This window comes from Dysidea avara, chromosome 4, assembly GCF_963678975.1.
Source record: "Dysidea avara chromosome 4, odDysAvar1.4, whole genome shotgun sequence".
NCBI lineage: Eukaryota > Metazoa > Porifera > Demospongiae > Dictyoceratida > Dysideidae > Dysidea > Dysidea avara.
In genome coordinates this window covers 6246145-6272464 of record NC_089275.1, presented here as the reverse complement: position 1 = coordinate 6272464, position 26320 = coordinate 6246145, and the positions used below count along the sequence as shown (strand labels likewise).

Here is a 26320-nt window from a genome sequence, read left to right as displayed (position 1 = left end):
AATCAAAACATAATTAACTACAAAATATGCATAGCATAGATTCATTTAGCATAACAAATTATTGGAGTTCTATATCTTTATACACTGTATAAGGTCATGCTCAGTTTTGCATTTAATGTTAGGTCTGATAAGATTCACTAATTCCTTAACATATGGATATGGATATTCACATGCATATTTTATTAGAGTATACATGACTGCTCTATTAGAGTATATACCTGACTGCTCTATTAGAGTATATACCTGACTGCTCTATTAGAGTATATCGATGTTTTGAAGAGGGCTCATGCCTTGTTACCTCTGTAAATCCTTCGATAAATGCAAGCTTTATCAAATGTTGTGCTGTGCCATACATTATATTACTCACTCATTTTGTCCTGCCACACTAAATGGTATGTTAGGGTCCTGCATGCTGTAAATTCAGAAGTTTAAATTTTAGAGGGGGGTATGGAACCCCCCCACCCTACGCCCCTGTTTCTAATTGAACTCTCTACAGGGTGACGTGTTTCTAGCTGATCTCTCTACAGGGTGACTTGTTTCTAGCTAGACTCTCTACAGGGAGACTTGAAATGTAGTTGAACTCCCTACCGGGTGAATTGATCAAGCTGATCTCTCTACAGGATGATTTGTTTCTGGCTGATCTCTCTACAGGATGATTTCGTTCTAGCTGATCTCTCTACAGGGCTGCTTGTTTCTACTGAGCTCTCTACTGGGTGACTTGAAAAAATACTTGAACTCTTGCAAGTAACAGGGTAACTTGCCAAACTGATCTCTCTACAGGAATATTTGTTTCTAACTGAGTACTGTACAGGATTATTTATTTCTAGCTGTGCTTTCTACTGAGTGATTTGTTCATAGCTGGGCTCTCTATGGGGTGACTGGAGAAGTAGTTGGGCTTTTACAGGGTGACTTGATCATACTGATCTCTCTACAGGGTGCCTTGTTTCCAGCTGATCTCTTTGTAGAGTGATTTTCTAGCTGATCTCTCTATAGCGTGATTTGTTTATAGCAGATCTGACTTATTTCTAGCTGAACTCACAGGGAAGAGCCTATGAAAATGCGATAGTAAACCATGAAATTCCATGTAATTTTCATGGACACTGCCTATAAATATTTGACAATTCATGGACACCGCCTATGAAAATTTGACAATTCATGGCCACTGCAACCATGAAATTTTCTTGTGCCATGAAATAATTTGTCGGTAATATGAAATTACCTTGAAATCTCTACTTTTTATGAATATTTCATGGCATCAAGACACACGGTAGTGTGTCGTGCGGCCCAAGAAGCCGGCGCGCCACACCGTGAGTATATTGACAGGAAGAACGAAAACGTCATTTTCACACCTTTGTATCTCGGTGATCACGTATCTGATTGGAACCAAATTTGCTACACAGTTGCCCGCCAGCCAAGGGAGTCTACATTCCAAATTTGAAGGAGATCGCTCCAGCCATTTCCGAGATACGAGCTGCCAAAGTTTCGTTTTTTTTTCTTCGTTTTTTTTTTTTTCTTCTTCTTCTTCGTCTTTTCGCACACTTGCAAAAATTGCTATAACAAGCAAATGCGTACTCCGATCGCCTTGAAATTTGGCACACAGAAAGGGAGTCCAAAGGCGAATCCTAGCATCAAATTTGGTACAAATCCGATGAATGGTTCAGGAGTTATGACCGATTATTCGCGTAAAACAAGATCGATTTGTTGTCACGCCTACAGGGTAAACCGCTTCATGGAATGAGTTGAAAATTGCTATGTAGAAGGAGTAACCATCGTAGGAGTGCCTTTTGGTGGTTTGAAAGGAATCGAGATAAAGACCACGGAGATATGACACAAAACCCAACCTGTGTCACAATTACGCGATCAATTTTTATGAACAAAAAAGTATTAGTTTTCACGCCTACTAGTAGCGATTCCGGAAGAATTTTAAAATTAATGGAAATACTTTTTATTTAGCATAGCCTTGTGTAATACTCCCTGAGGATCTCATAAACACTTAGATTTTAAAAATCCATTATAGGATGGTGGAGTTATAAGCAATTTTGTCCTTTAAAATAGGCAAAATTTTCTCCGTATCTTTCCATTGAAAAAAGTCCCAAAAATGGCACAATTGAACAAATGCTTATAACTGAGCTTTGCAATAACATTTTGAAATTCTTTTTTCTGTTATAAATACCTTAATACATAGACCACAGTGTAACCTTACTTGTAAGACCCTCTGAATTAAGGTCACCTCCATAGAAATCCACTAAATAGTTGCATACATTTAGCATCTTGCGGATGGCAAAACAACATACACATGGTGAAGTGCAACCACTCTGTTCCAGTCATTTCCACTCAAAAATACAATGTGCATGCAAAGCAAGGAGCTGTACTGTTGATTTATAGCTGTTTATATGATTGTTTTGTCTCTTAATGTACGGCTCCTTGACAGCTACCAAAATGGTGCATCAAAGAGATGAGCCATTTGTGATACAAATTTGCTGACTTTTAGCATAGTAATATTGAAAACTACATGAACAAAAATGCTCACCTTGGTGTAACTAACATGTGCTGGGTCGTTTCTTGCAAAAAGAACATAACATTGTGGTGGCTATATTGCACAATAATCTTATAATTGGCATAAAACTCCACACAAACATATTTGTAGCAGGAAACTAACTGCACCATCGTATTCCTTGCCCCCAGAAACCCTAGAAGCGATCCAATTGTTTGATCAATCGCTCGTATGGCAGCAAAATGATTGTGCCAACTCTCCAATGGAAGATTCACGGAGAAAATTTTATGCAAAATTTACGGAATTCCGGAATCGCTACTACTAGGCAAACCGCTTAGAGCAATAAGCTGAAAATCGGTGTATAGCTGGAATAATCTTCATAGAAAGTCCTTGCAGTAGTACAGAAGAATTGGATTACAAACCACTGAGTTATGATTCGAAAGCCAACTCCGTGTAGCAAATGCGAGATCGAGATACTCTAATAGAACAGTCACCCTAATAGAGCATTCGCCTAATTTATTTACTCCATTATAGAATTTTATTACATCACAAGTTATTCTGTAGGGAGTTCAGCTGCAAACAGTTAATCTTATAGACAGTTCAGCAAGAAGACAGTCACCATGTGGAGAGTTAAGCAAATATACCACTATAGAAATTCAGAAAATTACAAGTCACACTGAAGAAAGTTCAGCTATAAACAAGTCATGCACTGTGTAGAAAATTCAGCTACAATTAAGTCACTCTCTAGAGAATTCAGTTACACAGAATTCAGCTACACACAAGTCACTGTGGAGAGAGTTCAGCTACAAACAAATTACCCTTTAGAGTGATCAGCTACAAACAAAACACTTTGCAGGGTGTTCAACTGCAACAAATCAATTACCTTTAGAGCGATCAGCAATGAACAAATCAACACAAATCTACCTGTAGAGAGATCAGCTAGAAACAAATCGCCCTGAAGAGAGTTCAGCTACAAAAAATCACCCTGTAGAGACATCAGCTAGAAACTAGACACAATGTAAGGAGTTCAGCTACAAGCAATCACCCTGTAGAGAGTTCAGCTAAAACAAATCAACCTGCAGAGAGATCAGCTACAAACAAATCACCTTATAGAGAGTTCAGCTACAAACAGATTACCTGTAGAGAGATTGGCTACAAACAAATCAACCTGCAGAGAGATCAGCTATATACACACAAACCAACTTGTAGAGAGATCAGCTACAAACAAATCACCCTGTAGAGAGATCAGCTAGAAACTACACACAATGTAAGGAGTTCAGCTACAAACAAATCACCCTGTAGAGAGATCAGCTACAAACTAGACACAAAGTAAGGAGTTCAGCTACAAGCAAATTACCCTGTAGAGAGTTCATCTACAAACAAATCAACCTGTAGAGCAATCAGCTAGAAACAAATCACCCTATAGAGAGATCAGCTAGAAACAAATCACCCTGAAGAGAGGTCAGCTACAAAAAAATCACCCTGTAGAGAGATCAGCTACAAACAAATTGCCCTGTAGAGAGATCGGCTACAAACAAATCAACCTGCAGAGAGATCAGCTACACACAAATCAACTTGTAGAGAGTTCAGCTACAAACAAATTACCCTGTAGAGAGATCGGCTACAAACAAATCAGCCTGTAGAGAGTTCAGCTAAAACAAATCAACCTGCAGAGAGATCAACTACAAACAAATCACCTTATAGAGAGTTCAGCTAAAAATTACCCTATAGAGAGATCGGCTACAAACAAATCAACCTGCAGAGAGATCAGCTACACACAAATCAACTTGTAGAGAGATCAATTACAAACAAATCACCCTGTAGAGAGATCAGCTAGAAACTACACACAATGTAAGGAGTTCAGCTACAAATAAATCACCTTATAGAGAGTTCAGCTACAAACAAATCACTCTGTAGAGAGATCAGCTAGAAACTGGACACAATGTAAGGAGTTCAGCTACAAGCAAATCACCCTTTAGTGAGTTCAGCTACAAACAAATCAACCTGCAGTGAAATCACCTACAAAAAAGCACCTTGTACAGAGTTCAGCTACAAACAAATTACCCTGTAGAGAGATCGGCTACAAACAAATCAACCAGTAGAAAGATTAGCTACACACAAATCAACTTGTAGAGAGATCAGCTACAAACAAATCACCCTGTAGAGAGATCAGCTAGAAACTAGTCACAATGTAAGGAGTTCAGCTACAAGTAAATCACCCTGTAGAGAGTTCAGCTAAAACAAATCAACCTGCAGAGAGATCAGCTACAAATAAATCACTTTATAGACAGTTCAGCTACAAACAAATTACCTTGTAGAGAGATCGGCTGCAAATTAATCAACCTGCAGAGAGATCAGCTACACACAAATCAACTTGTAGAGAGATCAGCTACAAACAAATCACCCTGTAGAGAGATCAGCTAGAAACTAGATACAATGCAAGGAGTTCAGCTACAAGCAAAATCACCCTTTCGTGAGTTCAGCTACAAACAAATCAACCTGCAGTGAGATCACCCACAAAAACGCACTTGTACAGAGTTCAGTTACAAACAAATCACCCTGTAGAGAGATCAGGTAGAAGAATTCACCTTGTAGAGAGTTCATTTACAAAGAAACCATCATATAGAGAGTTCAGCTACAAAGAAATTACCCCGTAGAGAGTTCAGCTAGAAGAAGTCACCTTGTAAAGAGTTTAGCTACAAAGAAACCATCATGTACAGAGTTCAGCTACAAAGAAACCACCTGTACAGAATTCAACTACAAACAAATCACCCTGTATAGAGATCAGCTAGAAGAAGTTACCTTGTAGATAGTTCAGCTACAACAATTCACGCTGTAGAAAGATCAGCTAGAAGAAGTCACCTTGTAGAGTGTTCAGTTACAAAGAAACCATCATGTAGAGAGTTCAGCTGCAAACAAATCACTCTGTAGAGAGTTCAGCTACAAAGAAACCGCCATGTAGAGAGTTCAGCCTCATACAAACCACCTTGTAGAGAATTCAACTACAACAAATCACCCTGTAGAGAAGAAGTTACCTTGTAGAGAGTTCAGCTACAAAGAAACCACCATGTAGAGAGTTTAGCTGCAAACAATTCACCTGTAGAGAGTTCAGCTAGAAACAAATCACCCTGTAGAGAGATCAACTGGACGAAGTCACCTTGTAGAGAGTTCAGCTACAAAGAAACCATCATGTAGAGAGTTCAGCTGCAAACAAATCACCCTGCAGAGAGTTCAGCTACAAAAAAATCACCCTGTAGAGAGTTCAGCTAGACGAAGTCACCTTATAGAGAGTTCAGCTACAAAGAAACCATCATGTAGAGAGTTCGGCTATAAAGACACCACCATGTAGAGAGTTTAGCTGCAAACAAATCACCTGTTACAGAGAGTTCAGCTACAAAGAAACCATCCTGTATATAGTTCAGCTACATTTCAAGTCACCCAGTAGAGAGATCAGCTGCAAAAAAAATCCTGTGGGAAATAATGAGTATGTAATAAATATATGTATATAATTTGTATAATTACTAATAAAATCAAAAATAATTGAAGTACTAAAATTCTTCTTTAAGTTCTTTTCTTCTTCCTGTGGTAAAGAAAAAAACACATGGGTTAAAAAAGCCCCAAAGCCAGCCATAGGCCGGCTTTGCAGTATACAAATACAAAAGAAGTGATATCTAATCAAAAACAGCCAAGCTGTAAAAAAAGGTGCGGCCCCCATAAAGGCCATGGTGAAAAAAGATGTGAAATCCAAGGTGGCGGCCAAGAAATGGCTGTGATGGTAGATTAATGGTTACATTTTAATAACGGCAATTCAGGTGAATTTTGTGCCGCTTGGTCTTGGCACCAAATTCACCTGAATTGCTGTTATTAAAATGTAACCATTAACCTACCATCACAGCCATTTCTTGGCCGCCACCTTGGATTTCACATCTTTTTTCACCATGGCCTTTATGGGGGCCGCACCTTTTTTTACAGCTTGGCTGTTTTTGATTAGATAGATATTACCATGAAATATCAATGAAATGACTTTCATTGCACTTTATGGGGATATTTTACTATTCATGGATAATCCATAGGTGTTTGATGGCACTGTTCTCTGGTAGTACTACACGGTGACTTCATTCTATCTGATCTCTTTACAGGATGACTTGTTTCTAACTTGTTTCAGACTGATATTTAACACTTCAATTCATTTCATCACAAACATACTAACTAACCATATCAAGTGCATTCACATCTGCTCCTGATCTAATCAGTGTTTCTACCACTTGAACATCTCCTCTAATAGCAGCCACATGTAAAGCAGTCCTTTTTAACTGCAGCAATAATATACAACTCACATAATGTGATTTTATCAATGACAATATTACTTATTTAACTATTCAAGACCTCAGCATATTATATGTTTCACATTGCCTACTACACTTTTGAGCAATACTCCAATTTCTCCCCCCCTCCCAGTTGTGCCACATTATTCCCCATAATTTTATGTGCTCTTAGAAATTTGCATCTTGACTACCCTATTTATTAGAGTATCTAATGTGGTGAACATTCATTTAGGATATTTCAATAAAGTACTTTTGAACCATAATTAAGAAGATGTACCATAATTTAGGGATCACTGAAAAAGTCAACCAACTTCCATCAGTGAAAAATTGTGTTTAAAAATATTTACACAGGGAAAAGTTCCAGTCAATTTTGTAACTACAGAAGGACCAGTTTTTCATGAAATATTCAAAATATTTGTGGTCATAAATCAGAAACTGTGGGATGTATGGAGCTAAAAATGTGCATGAGTGATAAGCACCACAGGTACTAAAAGCACACCAAGTTTCACTAAAATCTGAGAGGTGACCCTAAATTCCTTGTTGATTTGACATGGAATGACCCAACAGTAATTATAAGATTATAATATTATGTAATTACCAAATCCAACTGTGCAATATCCAATTTGGCTTCCTTCGCCATAAACTGTGCAACATCACTGTGACTATGTAGTAGTGCTAATCGCAGTGGTGTATTGTTGAACTGTTGTAATAAATAATATAACAACTTGTACTACACCACCATGTTGCAGTAGTGACCCAAGTCATAGAGCTACAAGAACAATATGTGACCCGGTCTGCGAAAAGGAGTCTTATATAGCCTGCATGTACTTGGCAACTTGTAACTTGACTTGGGGATGTAGTATCACCCTGCAATTCAGTTCCCCCATACCTCAAACGTAGCACTATGGTTTGGTATAATTATGAAGGTGATAGGTTGAAAACATGAAGAGTTATGATTAGACAAACTTGACAATTTGGAAAGGCTATAAGACCCCTTTTTGCAGACCGGGTCACCTATATTATTGGCAAATTAAAATGAATCATTTAACATAGAGTAGCTAATAAAATGACAATTTTACATTAGGCATATGTCCTACTGTAAGAATAAAGAGCTACATATATATGAATACAAAAATCAGACATGGAACTGGCAATCATAGGTATGAAGATCCTAGCAGTACGGAGCTGTATGATAAACTACTCATTAGCACAATGCACATGTTTTATACTATGTAGCATTGTCTTGCCCAGAGGTCTAGGAGTATACCCTAAGGTAGTCAAAATGTGATACAGACAATCATATGCGACTGCCGCTGACCGGATTTGCGAAAAGGTATCTTTTTACAGGCAAGCAAACAAAACAATGTAACTTTTGACTTCATAATACTGATCAACGTGCGCTTAGTTTCAAAATGTAGCCAGAACATTAGCTGCACTCATGGAAAATTTCAGCAATTTTATGCAATAACTAAAAGTTATGTAGCTTCAAAGATCAAAAAATGGGCCAAATTTTGTGTATGAAAAGGTACCTTTTCACAATATTGCATGCATGTCTGAGGGTAACAAGTTACATTGTTTTCATTTGTTATAAGGTTATACAGTGCAAGCTCTAGGCCTGAGTCAAATATGCTCAAAATTTGCCAAAAATGCTTTCAGGAATCTCCCAAATTTTTTACCTATTATTCTCTCATTATGCTTGCATTATAATTCCCATTATGCTTGCGTTATACTCTAGGTTAGCAATAATGCTTATATACAATAATCTGGGAATATTTTATAAACAGTGAATGGTCTATTAGAGTATTTCACTACAAAGTAACTGTTCTATTTAGAGAGTATCAATCTAAGGAGCTACGTACAATGAATTTGAGTGCTCTGTTGTAGTTAGTATTTTCCACTGGCTACTTTATTAGGGATTATAGAACTTTACGTGGGCAAGATCAAAGGAAGAAGTGTACTTTAAATTTCATAAAGTACACTCTCAGCCGGCCAACTGCTTCATCGACCACAAAGAGTGCTTTATTGCACCGCAAAGAGTGCTTTATTCAGTGAAGGCTGATAGCCTCGCCACGCTGAGTGATCAATCATCCCAGCCAACACGAGTTCTACCACCGGATTACTTTTATAGACATACCTAAATGCTTCGATGAAGGGTGGGAGAGGGTAACGTTGCTGTTACGTTTGTTAATATAAACGGACAAGTCCTGGAGATATCACAGAAATACTTCACCATGTGACTCACAATAGAGTCGATTGTGGGTTGCGAGCAAAACCTGCCAAAAGATGTGATGAACGTCTACCATGCCAAACTATGGTGAACTACGCGTGAGTTACTTTGTTAAACTGGTTTGTGTGTGTTCAGGGTGCTTATAGTTCGTGCAATGCATGTTAATTATGAGTTCTAGTGTATGGTGAAGCTACACGAGTAGAAAGTTCCATAAATCATTTAAGCATAGCCTTGCTCGTGCTATATGAAGAATAAAGTACTCGGCCGCACGCCTCGTACTTTATTTTTCATATAGCACTCGCGGCTATGCTTTAACATATACGTAATGATCTATTTTCAAGGAATTAAGCTCCATAGTTTAAAATATCCACAGCACTCTAGCCTATCATGCTTTCTATTATGCTGGTATATTTGATGCAGGCCTAAAAAGCTCCCAGTTGACAACTACAGTGACCTGAACATGTAGATCAGCCACAAAATTGTTGAGTCTGGTTTCAAGAGCACTATCACACTTTGTTGTACTTAAAATACTGTCTGTAATGCTGTTGGAACCAAAATATCATTAATGAAAGGCTGCATACAATTTGCAGTAAAAAAGACTTAACATTTCAAATTTTTTGGATGCAATATTCGTTACATATAACTTGTTACTCTGTCATATATAATATATATATATTGCATTATAATTATTACTCATTACTACAAAAGTAATATTGTTGTATAAAGTATTACGTTAATTTTGTAATACTTTACCCCCAACTCTGCTAGTAACACTAATGCTTCGACACGCACACATACTAACTAACCTTATCCAGTGCATTCACATCTGCTCCTAATCTGATCAGTGTTTCTACTACTTGAACATGTCCCCTACTAGCAGCCCAATGTAAAGCAGTCCATCTATCCTGTAAAAATATACAAGTCACATCAGTATATAATATAGTGGCGTAGCTCCCAAAATTGGCAATATTGTGAGCTTTTTCATAAAACCACGAAACTTTCCACATAAATAGTACTCCTCATGACATGTAATATTAGATATAGTGCCATCGCTGAGTTGATGTTTGGTGACCTTTACGACCATTTTTGTACAGAAAATTGATCATTTGTGACCGAATTTTGGAAAATCACCCATATGGGCGCATTTGACACCTAAAATATTTAATGATCAAAACAACAAACGTTATAGTGCTAATCTACTAGTTAATGGTTGCAAGCCATTCTCAATACCTTAAATTACAAGAAAATTATTGAAATATTTTTAAAACTGTGTCCTGCTCTTATTAGCAACCCACTAAACATGAAAATTCTAATTATTTCACGCACGCCCATATGGGTGATTTTCCAAAATTCAGTCACATTGTTGTCTTTAACTCCCTGAGACAGTAGTTAACTAGTTAAAACATGGTACCAAACACGCGATCGTGTTGATAGAAACAACCTGGTTTTTATTTGAAGTCAATAGGTGATTTCATTACAAAGTTATGATCATTTTTACTAGTTGCAAAATTTGATAAATTTACCTGCCCTCGAGGTGTGAATTACTTGTGGGCAGATAATTATGCATAAATTTATCAAATTTTGCAGCTAATAAAAACACTCATAACTTAAGAATGAAATCACCTATTGACTTCAAATAAAAACCATGTTGTTTCTATCAGCAAGATCTTTTGTTTGGTGCCTTGTGTTAACAAGTTAATTACTGCCTCAGGGTATTAAAGACAAAAATGATCAATTTTCTGTACAAATATGGCAGTAAAGGTCACCAAATGTCAAACCAGCAATGGCACTATATCTGAAAATACATGTATTGAAGACTACTATTTATGTGGAAAGTTTCATGGCTTTATGAAAAAGTGCACAATTTTTTGGTTGTGCTACTATACTAATACGGTAGTTTCATCAATAACAGCCCAACATCTTTGGATCTATTTTATTACCAAGTATATGTTATGTGTGCCCAGCAAAACAACCTTATCAACATTAATCTATACACATATTAATATGTATAACTATAGCGAAGTCTCTTGAATACATTTTCAGTTATTGGCAAGGGAGCATGTAATTCCGTATACTACCAACATTACAGTCAAAATTCAAAAATTATGTCTTGTGCCAGGGATGTATATCATTAGTTACATCATTCACAGAATGGACCGCTGCTCCATCATTTTGTATAAATATTGCTTCAATGGGAAGGCTGTCAAGTCAAAGGAACAGTCCACTGGAGTATACAATTTCGTATCACTAGCAAATGTAAAAATGCTCTCCTATAATGCCTGAGCTACCAATCTTCCATCATTCCATTCAACTTAGTTTCCATAGCTTCACCTTGCAGGGCCGGTGTAAGCACTACGGCCACTACGACCACTGCCGTAGCAGATTTTCACAGCCCAAGCCAGTCATGTGAGCGCATGCCTAGCTAAGCTAATATAGCTACACACTAATAAGGTAGTTCCGTATAGTAGTTACGTCGTCATGACATACACTAATTTATATGTTTCTAGGCAGACACCAACCATTCTAACCTTTAATGCAGTAAAGTATGTGCAACCGACTTCACGTTACCACTTGCTAATCCTCTATTATATTCGTGCATCTAATGATAGAAGCACGTGATGACCAGTGTGGTGGACATTCTTCCAGCCGGGAGCTTATAAGCGCCGAAGCTCCTATTCCAGCTCTGCTGAAAGGTAGGTTATTATTATTATTGGGGGTACAGGTAAGAAGGCAAAGCCTGTAAAAACTAGGCATGCGTCTATTATGCCGGCATAACTTCGGCAATAATAGGTACTGAAAAGCATTGGGGAATATTCCGGAATAATCGGATGAATTCTAAGAATAATTGGTACAAAATTATTAGTTTTTGTTGTGGTGCAGTGTAAAAATCTTTTAGATTTACTACCAAAACAGTGCAAGCATAAAAACGGTGAAAACGATCGAGATACTCTAATAGAGCAGTCACTTACTCTAATAGAGCAGTCAACTTCGAGTCCATAATTCTAATAGAGTAGTCACTTGTTTAAAAACCCTAACAAAAATACTAATTTGGCACACATATTTGGGAATAATTTGAGAATAATAGGTAGACTCAGGAATAAATTTGAGCATAATAGGTGAATAAAAAAGAAGTGCCAGAAAGAATAATAGGAAGATTTTGGAGCATAATAGACTTAAGCCTAGTAAAAACCTGATCAATTTTATAAACGAAATTAGACTTTACAACATATAGAAAGGTAGTGTGACAGCTAGGGAAGTTACAAAAGTCAGTGTATGTATGAAGCAATATCTTTAAAATCAACTCTTGTAAAGTGCTAAAATTACTTCAGAACGTGGTTTACAAACACGAAATTTTCCTAGGGGCATGCCCCCAGACCTCCCTAGAGGGGCATGCTTTGCATGCCAGAGTGCTTCACGGCACAGTCACTCATCGTGCTTCGCACACTCATCACAATCCCTTAATCAAAACCTGGCTTGTTGCCTGACCAGCTACTAAGAGCTTCCACCGGTCCTGCTTTGACATGCCAGTAACATGACATACTCAAGAGCTCTGTGTAATGTCCTAATAAGGAATTTTAATAGTTACTTCTTATAGTACATGACAGCCATTTTTGAATTTTGCTGTTAACAAAATTACATGCTCCCTTGTCCAAAGATTTGATGGGCACCTTACAGGGCACAAGTTTATGACTAAATAATATTTTACACATAAATAATTTTTATGGGTTTGTACTTACATTTTTGCAATCCTTTAAATTCCCTTTTGATGCACTGCTGATTTAATTATGTAAAAAAGATGCATGATTGCAAGGATAACAAAACATTCCATCCTGAGTGCTATTTGTGACAAAAATCACTCATACATTTTCTAAGCATTTTATCCCAATTTTAGCCTGAACATCAATTTTATAAAAACAAATTGGCAGTACCACTGTTGGCGGTACATCAAGGCAGTTTTCTTTGATGAAAGTGGCATGTTTTTTGAGGTGCAACTACTTCACAATGTGTAGTACACATTTAGTTGCTTCCCTGTAAAGAGGTGCACATGGTAGTTGTATCTACTGAATTCTTTTGATCTGAAGTGTGAAAGTGTACAACCGGTGTTCACACTCAATGGTTTTTACTGGCACATACATACATACATACATACATACATACATACATACATACATACATACATACATACATACATACATACATACATACATACATACATACATACATACATACATACATACATACATACATACATACATACATACATACATACATACATACATACATACATACATACATACATACATACATACATACATACATACATACATACATACATACATACATACATACATACATACATACATACATACATACATACATACATACATACATACATACATACATACATACATACATACATACATACATACATACATACATACATACATACATACATACATACATTAAAGGCAGTAGCTACATGTAGTTATATCATTTTTGTTCATTACAAGCTTAACAGTAGGCTAAATACAAGCCCTCAGCCTAAAAGTGACACAAGCATGTAGGTCAGTCATAAAAACATACTTTGTTGTAAAGCTTGGTGTCAAGGGTACTCCCCATATACTATTTTTTTGTTATACCTAAAACACTGTCTCCAGTGTTTTCTAGACATAAAATACTACCAATCATGTACCGGATACAATATACATTAAATTAAAATTTCCAGAGGTAATATCTGTTGTTCATTACTCTCAGTTCCATGTAATGTGTTATGTCACTTATGCATTACTTTATGTAAAGCATTACATTTGTAATGCCTTACTCCCATTTCTGCTACCTGTTCATACGTATGTACAGTAGTACATAGCATATAGCACTAACGCTTCAACTCATTTCATCACACACAGACACACACACAGATACACACACAGACACACGCAGACACACAGACACACACAGACACACAGACACACACAGACACACACACACAGACACACACACACACACACACACACACACACACACACACACACACACACACACACACACACACACACACACACACATGCATGATGCACACACACACACACACACAAATTGGCTAACCTCATCAAGTGAATTCACATCTGCCCCTGATCTGATCAGTATTTCTATTACTTGAACATACCTTCTACTAGCAACTGAGTGTAGAACTGTCCTTCTACCCTGTATTATAAAGTTGCACTAATCAATGACACCAAATAACCAAGTATATTATGTTATGTGTGAACAATAAAACAGCTTCAATATTAAACACATAGCAAAGTCTCTTAATTAGTGCAGAGACAATTAGTTTGAATATTTTTAAAGTTTAGTCAATTCTTTTCACTATTCGAACATTAGATTTTCTCCTGATAAAACTTTTTATTACATACGTTACTGGTAGATTTAAACCAATCATCAGGTTTAAAATCCTTACCCCCTCAAAAAAGGTAGGATAATAAAATACATCATTCACAATGTATTTCTGTAGAATTTCATTGTGTCATAGTTTTTGTTTTAGTTGTTAATAAACCTTCCTTATAAAAGTGTATTTTGGGCAACATTTCAAGCACATTTGACTTTATAATATTATGTACTATGAAGCCACCTAACTTCAAAGGCAAATTTCAGGGTACACATCTCATAAACCCTGGCTTTCCATGGTACATTTAAGTTAAACCATGGCTGGCCATGGTTTATTTAAGTTAAACCATGGCCTTGATATTTGGTGAGGTAATGTTGGTTTGTTTTTATAAGAATCCTGGCAGCATTCGATTGTGGGAGTTTGTTATTGCTCACGTGATGAAAACCATGAAGCCGATTTTCCATCCTACAGTACTCAGATGAAGGCAGTTCAACTCCCTTACCACCCTATGAGTTGACAAACAAAAGTTCAAGGTGAGAGCTAGTGTAATGGGTAATTTACAAGCGCTTGTCTGCGCGCTCGATTATGTATCATGCCCACTTTCGTATGTCGTGAGGTAACCACTCTACAGCAAAGCTTACCCCTCTGGATGTTTAGAAAGCTGTGTAAACAGTGTTTAAGTGATGCAGAAACTTTGAAACACTTGTAAAATCGCTAAATTGATTGTTTCCATGATATCCGTAGGATTTGCCCATTTATGTTAACAAACGTAGTCAATTGCAAAATGTTAGTTGTTGCTGTCCCATAATCGAATTTCACAAGTTAGTTTATATGTGACCGTATTTTGGAAAATCAACCATATGGGTGCATTTGACACCTAAAATATTTAATGTTCAAATAACAAGCTTTATAGTGCAAATCTACTTTTCAATGATTGTAAGCCATTATCAATACCTTGAATTACCAGAAAATTGTTGAAATATTTTTAAAACAGTGTTTTGCTGTTAATAATAACCCACCAAACATGAAAATTCTCATTATTTCAGGGTGTGATTTTCCAAAATTCGGTCACATATAATGAATTCAGTGGTCGGTCTGGGTGATTAATCGCCCGCAGGCTCTTAGTCTGCATTGGAATGGTACATATCAGTTGTATCACATGCCCTCATGATGTGCCTGATATGTACACCCACGTTCTTGGGACTGACGGCCCTCGAGCTTTAGTGTACATATCAGACAAATCACTCGGGTACATGATACAACTATTACATATTGCACAATAGCACAATTATGTTAATGTGTTCAAAGTAGTAACAATAGTAGAGCTAGTCTTTTGCTTGAAAATTTTGTGTGTGATATATTTGAAGATCTTGTTACTTCTGGTAACAATAATCTGACACAAAAAAAAACCACATGATTACAATCCTGGGTATGCTAGTCTATATATCTATGGTACTACATTGGTTTGTTATTTTAACTGTTATACTCTTTTCTGTGACCACAACATCAACCGTGAACCTATTCTGTCAATTGCAAGCTTTTTACGAATTATTTTAATGCTAAATTATGTTTGAAAATTCATTGGCTTGCAATCAATAGTCTTCCCAGCCGATGACCTTTCAGACAAAACTGTTCATAAACCAGTAACATATCCTACTAAATGTATGGAGTACTTTAAAAACCTCATCACCCTCCTTGTTCTAACTCATATCAAAGCACTTCATTGACAAAAATTTCTAGCATATAGTTTTACAGCATTTTTAAAATGGTTTGAAAGCTAGCCCATAGGGAAAACAAGGAGCTAAGTGAACATGGACTGACTATAGAATAGTATTGTATATGGATCACATCATCCTTCATACCACACTATACCTCTACTACAGCACACACTAACACACTAGAAGGATGGTTTTGTGTTACTACATTTGAACATATGTTCTTACAAGTAACACTACAGAACCAGCCTTAGAAAATGGTATGCATAATATGCTTTGATCTTTGAAAGATAATGAGGTCTTTACAAACCACTAAGAGACCTGGTAGTAGGTTCTTAAAGTGGTTAGAAACTAGCAGGTTTCTAACTAACGTTGTTAGAAACCTGCCAGTAAGAAGACCTCAAGCATTGCAAATCTCACATTCGATAATTGATTTGCTACTCCTCCAAGCGTATTCAAGCTAACAGCCTGCAGTGGATGGCCAGTCACCAAAGCCAATACAAGGTGAACCACTGGATTGATTTTATAAGCATGCCTAAAAGAATTAGATTATGGGATATAGAATCTAATGTTGCAGCTACATTTGTTATGATGAACAGGACAAATCCCGAGATATTATGGAAAATCCTAATTAAAGTGCATGTGTTTTAGTAAGCATTTTATGTCTGTTTTGTCTTCTATTAAAGATCTAAATGGGTAAGCTTTCTTGTGGTATGGTTATGTTTGTGTTATCTGTAACGTGGGTGGGGTCTGTAATCAAAACCGTGCTGTGAGTCAACTCAGTACCCTGAATCTCAGATGCTTGATTGTCTATACCATAATCGATATTTATCATGCATCTTAGTGCCAATTTCCAACAGGAACAGTTGTACTAAATGAAGGGAAGGATGCACCAAAGGCAGGTCCTAGCCAAAGAAGCAACAAAAGAGTAAAACTTAAACTATAACAAATCATGACTAATTTTGGTGTTCATCATTTGATAAACAATGTATAACTCACATGCATTGGTTGCAATACAAATAGATACTATAGGAAATCTTGACATCTCTTCTGAACCCCAAACTGATCACCACAGTGCCAGCCTCCATTATGTATGAATAGAAAAATGGAGTACAAGGTTCAATGAATTCCTACATGCTTTGCTACTGTGATGATGTAAGTGTCTGTTGTAAGTGACATGGATAGAAAACTATTCATGCATAACTGCAGTCTGAGAAAACCTAGCAATGCCAATCTAGTCACATACTATCACTGCATAGAAGGAAGCATGAATAAAAGTGGCTGTACAAAAATATCATTACAAATAATTTTATAGTCAGTATAATATATTTATGTACGCAATCTGAAGACTGGGGCCCCTGTTTTTGAAGCTCTGGGCTCTCTCAGGTCTGTTTCCCTAGGCAGTAGGGATCCAGTGATTATGCTTTTTATTTTACCTATATGTTATGCTGCACTGCTCAAAATGTTTACAGTGTTGTACCTATTATGCTCAAATTGTACTCAATATTTATGCCTCAGTTCTTTCATAAATTTTCACTTTATTGGTAAATAATATGTGGCTGAAACACAGACTAAAAATCCTTGCTTGTCAAATTGCATGTCACAGAAAAGATTGACATACTCTAATAGAACAGTCAGCTACCTGATTGTTCTATTAGAGTTACTGACTGTTCTATTAGAGCATATCAATCCTTTTCTGTGATATGTATTGTAAGATGCAAGAAGTTATAGTATTACACAAGTATTCTGCCTATTATAGCTATTGTACTAGCATTATTCTCAATGCTTTCAGGCACCTATTATGCTCATAATTATGTTAGCATAATCAGCAGATCCCTACTAGGCAGGTTACCTACTCCATCTAGCATTCAGGCCAACTTTGTAACAATAACAGTTTGACTCTCATATAATCACACACATACTATAACTAACTTTATCAAATGCATTCACATCAGCTCCTAATCTGATCAGTGTTTCTACTACTTGAACTTGTCCCCTCATAGCAGCATGATGTAAAGCAGTCATTCTATCCTGTAGTAATATACAACTCACATGATATTTCATCAATAACAACAAATCTGTAGCGATAAGCAGAAATAAGAGTAAAACCATCACCTTGTATAGTAACCATAAACCCAGTAAATTAAACAATATATTATTAATTTAAAAATCAAATGGGGTTCCAACGATAATAAAGTAGTGAAACAAGATAATGATGGTAGCTCAACATAGTTCTGTGGGGAAATTCCTATATTGGCATATTACCGTGCACAATCTGTTCAGTTACAAAGTAGGGAGTTCCCTACATAGCTAAAATAGCTATTATCATTATTATCTTGTTTCACTACATTTTTTTGCTGAAACCCTATTTCATTATTACACTATTAATTTTCATTAATACATTAATAACTTTTAATTGTACTAGTTTGTTAACTTTTTTGCTATAGCATAGCTATGCTGTACATGCAGGTAGGTTCGAGGCTGCCCAGATCCAATCATGGATTTATTCTACTTTGTCCACCTTTTCAAACACACTTACGTAACAACTTTAAACAGGCTGTAGGACCAGGTGCCCTACAGACCTTCAGCACTTGTGCTGTAAAATCTTAATAAATAAAAAACATGTGTGGCTGTGACTGCTTTATTGGAGCATCTCAATCTCCCTGCTTGTTTCAACTGAGCTACATAACAAAATTAATTAAGGAGTGTGGTTTATCATGTCTAACTTTCTACAGCAAAATCACTGCTAGATCATTAAGGGATGTGGTCATGATGTGCTCTGATCGTTAAGGCCGTGACAGTGTATTCTGATCACTTCAGACCATGAAATCACTTCATCAGTGCAGCTACACATATCTACTCATAACTTAAGTGCTTCAAATAGTTTTGTGGTGTATAAATATGCTCCTCTACGAAAAGTATCAATGTGGAAAATTACTGCTTTTAGTATGGCTTCCTTACATTAAGCAGATCACCATGCAATTGAAGATACAGTAAAATGAAAGGAAAGGTAGACGTTTGTCAGAACCAGGGAAAGAACATGTCACAGGAGAGTTTGTTATTGTGGCATGAAATGGTGGCCATGTGCTGCTTCATTTGACCTTTCCCTTGTGACTGCGGTCAAGCAGGTAGGCAGACCAAATAATTATCATGTTTTGACAGTTTAAAAAAAATTCAATTCCAGATATCTATGAGTATTTTGTTGTTTTTAACATTGAGTTTGAAGTAATATGCACTAAGGCTATTCTGCAAAAGTGATTTTTCATTGTGTATGATATTTCTATGATGGTTTTTAAAGGCAACATTTTGGACAGCACCTATCATTTCAGGAGGAAACCCTATTAAACAGTACTATTATACTATTTATTATTATTATTATTATTATTATTATTATTACTAGGACCGCGTCACATACAACCAAGTACATACACCAACGTTGCAACCTACCCATTGGGCAAGTATAAACAGTGCCATAGGAAACACTCAGAGCAGTGTGCGTGTACCTGTGGAAATGATACATATGCATACGTACACAGGCAAGGGAGTTTAACTGGCATCAGAAAACCACAATACTAAAACACAACCTACACAAAAAACCAAGTTAAGTTAGCTATATTGAAAGTAAAACTATATATTGTAGGTGTGACGTGTCTGAAGATGACTCAGCAGTGAAGTGAGGCTATGCAGAATAAGGGATATGGTGAAGGCACAATTAGCAATTTATCCCAATCAAGTCAATATGGCACAACAGACTCTGTTGTAACTAGAGGCCACTGGTGATGTACCTGTATATCAGCGGTGTGGCATTGGCACAGTGATCACAGTCTATAATATTATGCATACAGCCATGCACAACATACAGGAGATAGTTACACATTGTTGTATATGCAGCACTGCATCGGCTTCTTGTTTAGCTATTACAGACTCACAGTAGACTAGTAGTTAAGCCGAGTGGAAAATATTTCCAACCGCCAGCAAGCCAGATGAAGGTGCCGGTATAATGAAAATAATTCCAGCTGCTAGCAAGCCAGATGAAGAATGAAGATGTAGACCTATAATACAACTACCTGTACAAGTATTACATTACTCATTACCTTGCTGTTCCAGCTGGTTGTTTATAAGCGCATCAGCTGGTATCCCAACTGGTCATCAGTTGGTCGTTCACTGCATGACGCCTGGAGCGCATATCCTGCACACAAAATACACAGTTACAAATATTTAAACATACTTGTAATGTTGTTGCTTACTAGTAAAGTGGGCCTGGCCTCTCTGCGGACATTTACTAATCTTCTCGTTCGAGCAATCTGTAATTAAACAAGGGCGTGGTGCCGGGCGTCATATAGAATTACACGTACGGTAAAGTCATCAGCACGAACAGGCGTACTTATTATATGGTTGTGCCTTCATTCACAGGCGAATCTATCCCCGCTTAGTTCATGTCTCTAGGCCTCGTAGTTTTCTCAAACATTATTTATTATTTATTAATTATTATTTATTCATTCATTATTTATTAATGACGTAATTTTACCGCATTTCGTATTATTCTTACTACTTGGTTGTATAATTATTAAATTTATACACACAATATACACAGCATAACTACCGGGAAAAACAAAACCTTACTCAAACCATGAGCTTAGATTGCTACGTACAAAAACGTAACAGTCAAATGTTTATGAGCTTTCTAAGAATGGCTGCAGAGCTGTACAAAACAGACCTTTGGAAGGTGGAAATGAATGATGATGGAATGCTTAGCTTCTCTAATATGCTGGACAAGTTTGTAGGGATAGACCCTAATGCACCGACAATAATTAATTGGTACAATGTGGATTCTGGAATGCCACAGCTGGCCGAGTTCAATTTTCAGGTCAACATACTTGCTTTGTTTTCACCAAACTTGTGTGAAATTCTTGAATCACTTGAAATGGCCACATCAATTAGAAATACTTCCTTCTGATCCTTCATGATAAATGTAATGTTTGTTTTTTTTTTTTACAATATATGTGACTGGATTTTGGAACATCGATCCAAATCACACATTAGACTACAACAAGTTTGATACTGAAATTTGATTGGCTGAAAACGTGGTCTCTAAATCTCGTAGAGCCACGCTCATGTCCAATAGAGACCACGCTCTGAGGCAATACGAAACACGATAATTACGCGCCTGTAACATTGACAACGCATGGGCGTTTAAATGGCTAGTAACAGCCGTACTGAATTAGAGGGAGGTGTAATGGGCTTGTTTGTACTAATCAACACTACATTACTTGCTTACAAGCAGCTGTCGGGGCACAACAACAGCAACAATGAGTTGTAGTCCAGTCGCTGAGTCCAGTACTCCGATACATAGCACGCGCCTGTAACATTGGCAACGCATGGGCGTTTAAACGGGTAGCAACAGCCACGCTGAGGTCCCGCCATGTAGGGAAGTGTAGAGGGCTTGTTTCTAGTAATTAGCCATACATTTCCCATTTACAAGCAGCTGTCAACTCAAGGTACAATAACGAGTTGTAGTCTAAATAAGTTAGACGTCAAGAACCACTGGGTTCTACGGGATTTAGAAAACCCTCAGGCCCTTAGTAGCACCCAAGCGCAGCGAGGGCGCTACTAAGGGCCTGAGGGTTTTCTAAATCCCGTAGAACCTTGGTTCTTGATGTCTAACTATTATTTAGAAGTTTCGAGATACACGGTTTTAAAGAATTCAAACCAGCATAACTCTCCAAGGATAGCAAGCATGCATAGGAAATTTACACTACAGATGCATCAATCTGTTACCTTTCAGACCACTTCCAGTACTTGTAGCTGCTTGTAGAGTTTCCCGCCAAATAAGATTGAGTCCAGAGATGAGATAACAGGGCTGTGCTGGCTCCTTAGTGGCTGATATGTAGCAAAATCACAGAAAAAAAAGTCTGGCCAACATTGTCAGGCTGTCCACCAGTAAACCACTGATTCTTGCCAAGCCAGGTCCTTCAAAAGGCCTAAAACCGCCATTCAAGCTCTACACACCCCCCAGAAAAGACGTCTGTTGAAACCAGCCTCGAGTAGTTTGAGTGGTACTGAGTGTCAAAACTAGTAGTACGATAGTGTAGCTATCCACTGGTGGTGTTAGTTTGATTTTGCCTGATGTGCGATTTGGATCAGTTTTGTAATATCTGGTCACATATATACTTTAAAGCATACATACAGGAGATTCAAATCAATGTCACTTGAGCTCAACTCGAACTTTAGATTGAAAGATGTTTCCTCAGCATTGTATCAGTCTTAAGCAGCACTCTCTTCTGTAATTGGTGAACACTAACTTCTGTTAACTGGAGCAGTTCAAAATTTTTGACTGTCTTTTCATGTAGAGCACCCAGAGCACCACAAACTGATGGTACTACCTCAACATTGGAGTTCCACTTGATATTGCTTGTGTGATGGATTGCCATATGATTGATAAGCATAAGGAGAAAATTGCAATTGAGCTGCAGGTGTTATGGATTATTATTATTATTATTATTTTATCACAGCAAAATATACGTGCAAATACATTGCTGGAATACAAAAGAACCTGACTCTAACCAAGAGTGTAGATTAATGTAAAAAGTTGCCAGCTAGCCATGAGACACACAAAGTACAATAAACAAAGCATCAGTTAAATTGTCAAATAACGCTGTAACAGTGATGTGGTAGAATATAACACAGTCTTTTGAAATGTCCAAATTAAAGATGTTGGCAAGTTGACCTTGTCTAAATAAAATAATAAATCCTTTAGTATGGATCCTAACGCCCCAACAATTATAGGAATGATGGATACTTTTCTACATTTCCGCACTCTAACAACTTTAATTTTTAAATCCACATATTTTGTTAGCTTATCAATAACCTTTTGAGAAAGTCTGGAATCCCCAGGAATATCAATTAGGTAGACTTCATTTGTTTGCTTCAATACCATAGTAATATCAGGATGGTTGTGCTGCAATGAGGTGTCAGTTACAATGGAAAAATCCCACAACAGTTTACAGACATTGTTTTCACAAACTCGTGGAGGACAATGTTTCCACCAAAGATCTTGCACAGGGAATCCAGCTTGCTTTGCTATCATCCTGTGACCATGAGAAGCAACACGATCATGCTGGTTCTTATATCCTTTTTGGTTCTAAAAAGGAACAACAACTTACAAGGTGGTCAATGGTCTCATCAAAAGAACCACAAAGCCGGCATCTAGCTGAGCATGGGGTTTTGTAGATATGAGCTTTAACAGCATTTGTGGATAAGGCCTGCTCTTGGGCCACAAATACAAGTCCTTCCATTTCTTTAGTAAGGTTACTAAAGCGTAGCCATAACTACTGTGATTTAACACAAATCTGATCAGAAATTTCCCTTATGAATTGCCCATGGAGAGACTTGCTCTCCCAAGTATGTAGATTTCCAAGTTGGATAATTCCTTGTATTCCTTGCCATGCCCTCAAACATCTGATAATCTGTTGCAATCAATTTAATGTAAGGATCATCAGAGTGGTGTATGTAAAATGATAAGTTTCTCTTCTCATGCTCAATTGCTGAGATCAGGCCCCTACCTCCATTCTACCTTGAGACATAAAGACGGTCCACATCACTATTCATTGAAAAACCACCATGCATAGTCATCAATTTTCTTGTATCAATATCCAACTTATGCAACTCGACTTGGGACCAATTAATTATTCCTCCAGAATAACGCAACAATGAGATGGCACAACTATTTATTGCAGAAATTAAATGCTTTCTATACAGTTTTGAATGAAGAAACTTTCGTACACGTCGCTTATATTCTTTTGTTAAGATGTTTTTCATTTGCTACTGCTTGAAAGAATCTGACTCGAGGACACCCAAATACTTGTAAAAACTTGTAGGGGATAAAGATTGGATCACATCACCAGATGAAAGAACAACACTATCTGACTCCACAAGATGTCCCTTAGATACAGCCACAATATTACACTTAGCAGCACCAATTGACATGCATATGTCATCGAAAAATATGTTGACAGTGTGAATTAATGGCTCAATCTCTTGTTGTGAATGACTGTACAGTTTTATGTCATCCATGTAGACCAGATGGTTAACAACTGTGGATGAGTTGGAAAGATGGTAACCCTTAGAGGTCTTATCAAGGATAAATGATAACGGTGCCAGGGTCATAATGAACAACAAAGGCAAAAGACTATCTCCCTGAAATATTCCACATTTGACACTTATTTTACCTAAGGACACTCCATTTGCTGTCAAAACAGTAGTCTATGCAGTGGCACATTGCAGCTTCCAAAAACTTTACAATCTTGTCATGAACACCAAACAGGTCTACTGCCTGTTTGGTGTTCATGACAAGATTGTAAAGATTGACAAGATTGTTTTTTACAGTAAAGGTGTTTTTTGGGGGGGATATCACTAATTTTTGTCAATTATATAATATACAGACCCAAAGTTCAAGCTGTGTAAAGCACTTATTTGCAAAGTATGCTTTTCTAGGTGACCTTGGGGAATGCCACCATCTTGAAATAGCAACTATGAGATTGCATCTGGGATCTGGGAGTGTTTTCAGACAGAGATGTAAATATTCAGCTATATTGTTCAATGACTGTTCTATTAGAGTATTTTATTGCCTGACTGTTTTATTAGAGTATTTATTGCTTGACGGTTCTATTGGAGTATATCAATCATTCTGTACTTGTCAATGAATAAAACCTGCTATGACCACTGCCATAGTGCCCTGAGGATGACCTATCAACTTGTTTGCCACTCATAGAGCTAGATGCTTTGCTAAGGGTTATGAAAGAGATCACAAACATCATACTATTATTTTTATTTCACTACATACAAACACACACTTACATCGTATACAAGCACAAGACGCACACAAAATGTGCAAACACTATACACACATGTTCACAAACATACAACACATATTGGTTGTACTGTCATGCTACAACCGGTTCCCCCAAAATCGGTCCCCCCAGACCAGTTGCAGCAACCATACTTGGTCCCCCTGGACTACTTGCAGCACTGCAACTTGTCCCCCCCCCCCCCCCCCCCCCAGACAACTTACGCCGCCACAGTTGGTCCCCCTCTGCGATAAGTGGTCCCCCACTGGCTTTATTATAGACTCAATCATAGATCATTGAGAAGTCGTGGGGCTAGGCACAAAGTGCTCCACTGTGCCGACCTAGCTTCCCTTGTGAAATGCTCTTGTAGGAGAGATGGTAGTTCCTTTACTTGGTACTAAAAAGTTCTTGCAGAAAAGAAAATTGTGTACATCTCTTGTGAAATGCTCTTGTAGGAGAGATGGTAGTGCCTTTACTTGGTGCTAAAAAGTTCTTGCAGAAAAGAAAATTGTGTTGTAGATACTGTTTAGTGCCGGTTAATTACACATGTCACTCCATAGTTAAGCTATGAGGATATCCAAGCAAGTGTCTTTGGTGTTGCAACTGATGTTCCAGGTTAGTTGTATGTGTGTTTAATTTAAGGTTAAGTTCAGTGCCTGCTTGTTCCTTTATAGGTCTCACTTAACCTTGTGTCGTCATGCAGACATCTGAATATTGTGCAAGCTGTGTGGAACAACCCCAACTCATATACACAATCATTGGCAACCACGAACCACATACATTCAAGCAATCTATTACAAAAGTTGAAAGCCACAACACAAGCTCATACCAGCAAACAACGAACCACATTCCAGCAATTTGTTACAAACTTTGTTGCACCATGGTATGTGCATAATGATCACTGAATTAATGAAAGCCACAACACAAGCTCCATGGTGCATTAATGGAATTAAATAAGTTTCACTTGACTGACAATTATCATGTGACCTATTTAGGGGATATCCCTTGGAAAGACCCTGCACAGTAACACTTCAAGTGAAAAGTGAATGACACTTGATACACGATTTATATTATTATTGATGGCAGTCCATGTCTTGAGAGAGAAGTATAATATTATTAAACACTAAAACACATAAAAGTACGAGTACCGCATTGTAGAGCCATAACCAAGAACAAGTTCCTGACAATGATCACGTGGCCTATGTAGGGGAAATCTCTTGGAAAGTCCCTGTAACATCTCAAGTGAATACACATGATATGCGGTTTACATTAATTATTGATGGCAGTCCATGTCTTGAGAGGACTGAATGCTGCTAAATATTTGTTA

The 26320-nt window shown here is 37.3% G+C and overlaps 1 protein-coding gene across 1 annotated transcript in view; it reads right to left on the bottom strand.

Moving 5' to 3' along the window:
- LOC136253156 (uncharacterized) overlaps window positions 1-26320 on the bottom strand; it is an 84715-nt gene that overhangs the window by 21625 nt on the left and 36770 nt on the right. The window contains exons 6-10 of the mRNA XM_066045786.1: window positions 18080-18178; window positions 14153-14251; window positions 9853-9951; window positions 7418-7519; window positions 6709-6807 (exon numbers count right to left, since the gene is read on the bottom strand). Coding sequence (XP_065901858.1) covers window positions 6709-6807; window positions 7418-7519; window positions 9853-9951; window positions 14153-14251; window positions 18080-18178 — 498 coding nt within the window. The remainder of the gene's footprint in view (window positions 1-6708; window positions 6808-7417; window positions 7520-9852; window positions 9952-14152; window positions 14252-18079; window positions 18179-26320) is intronic.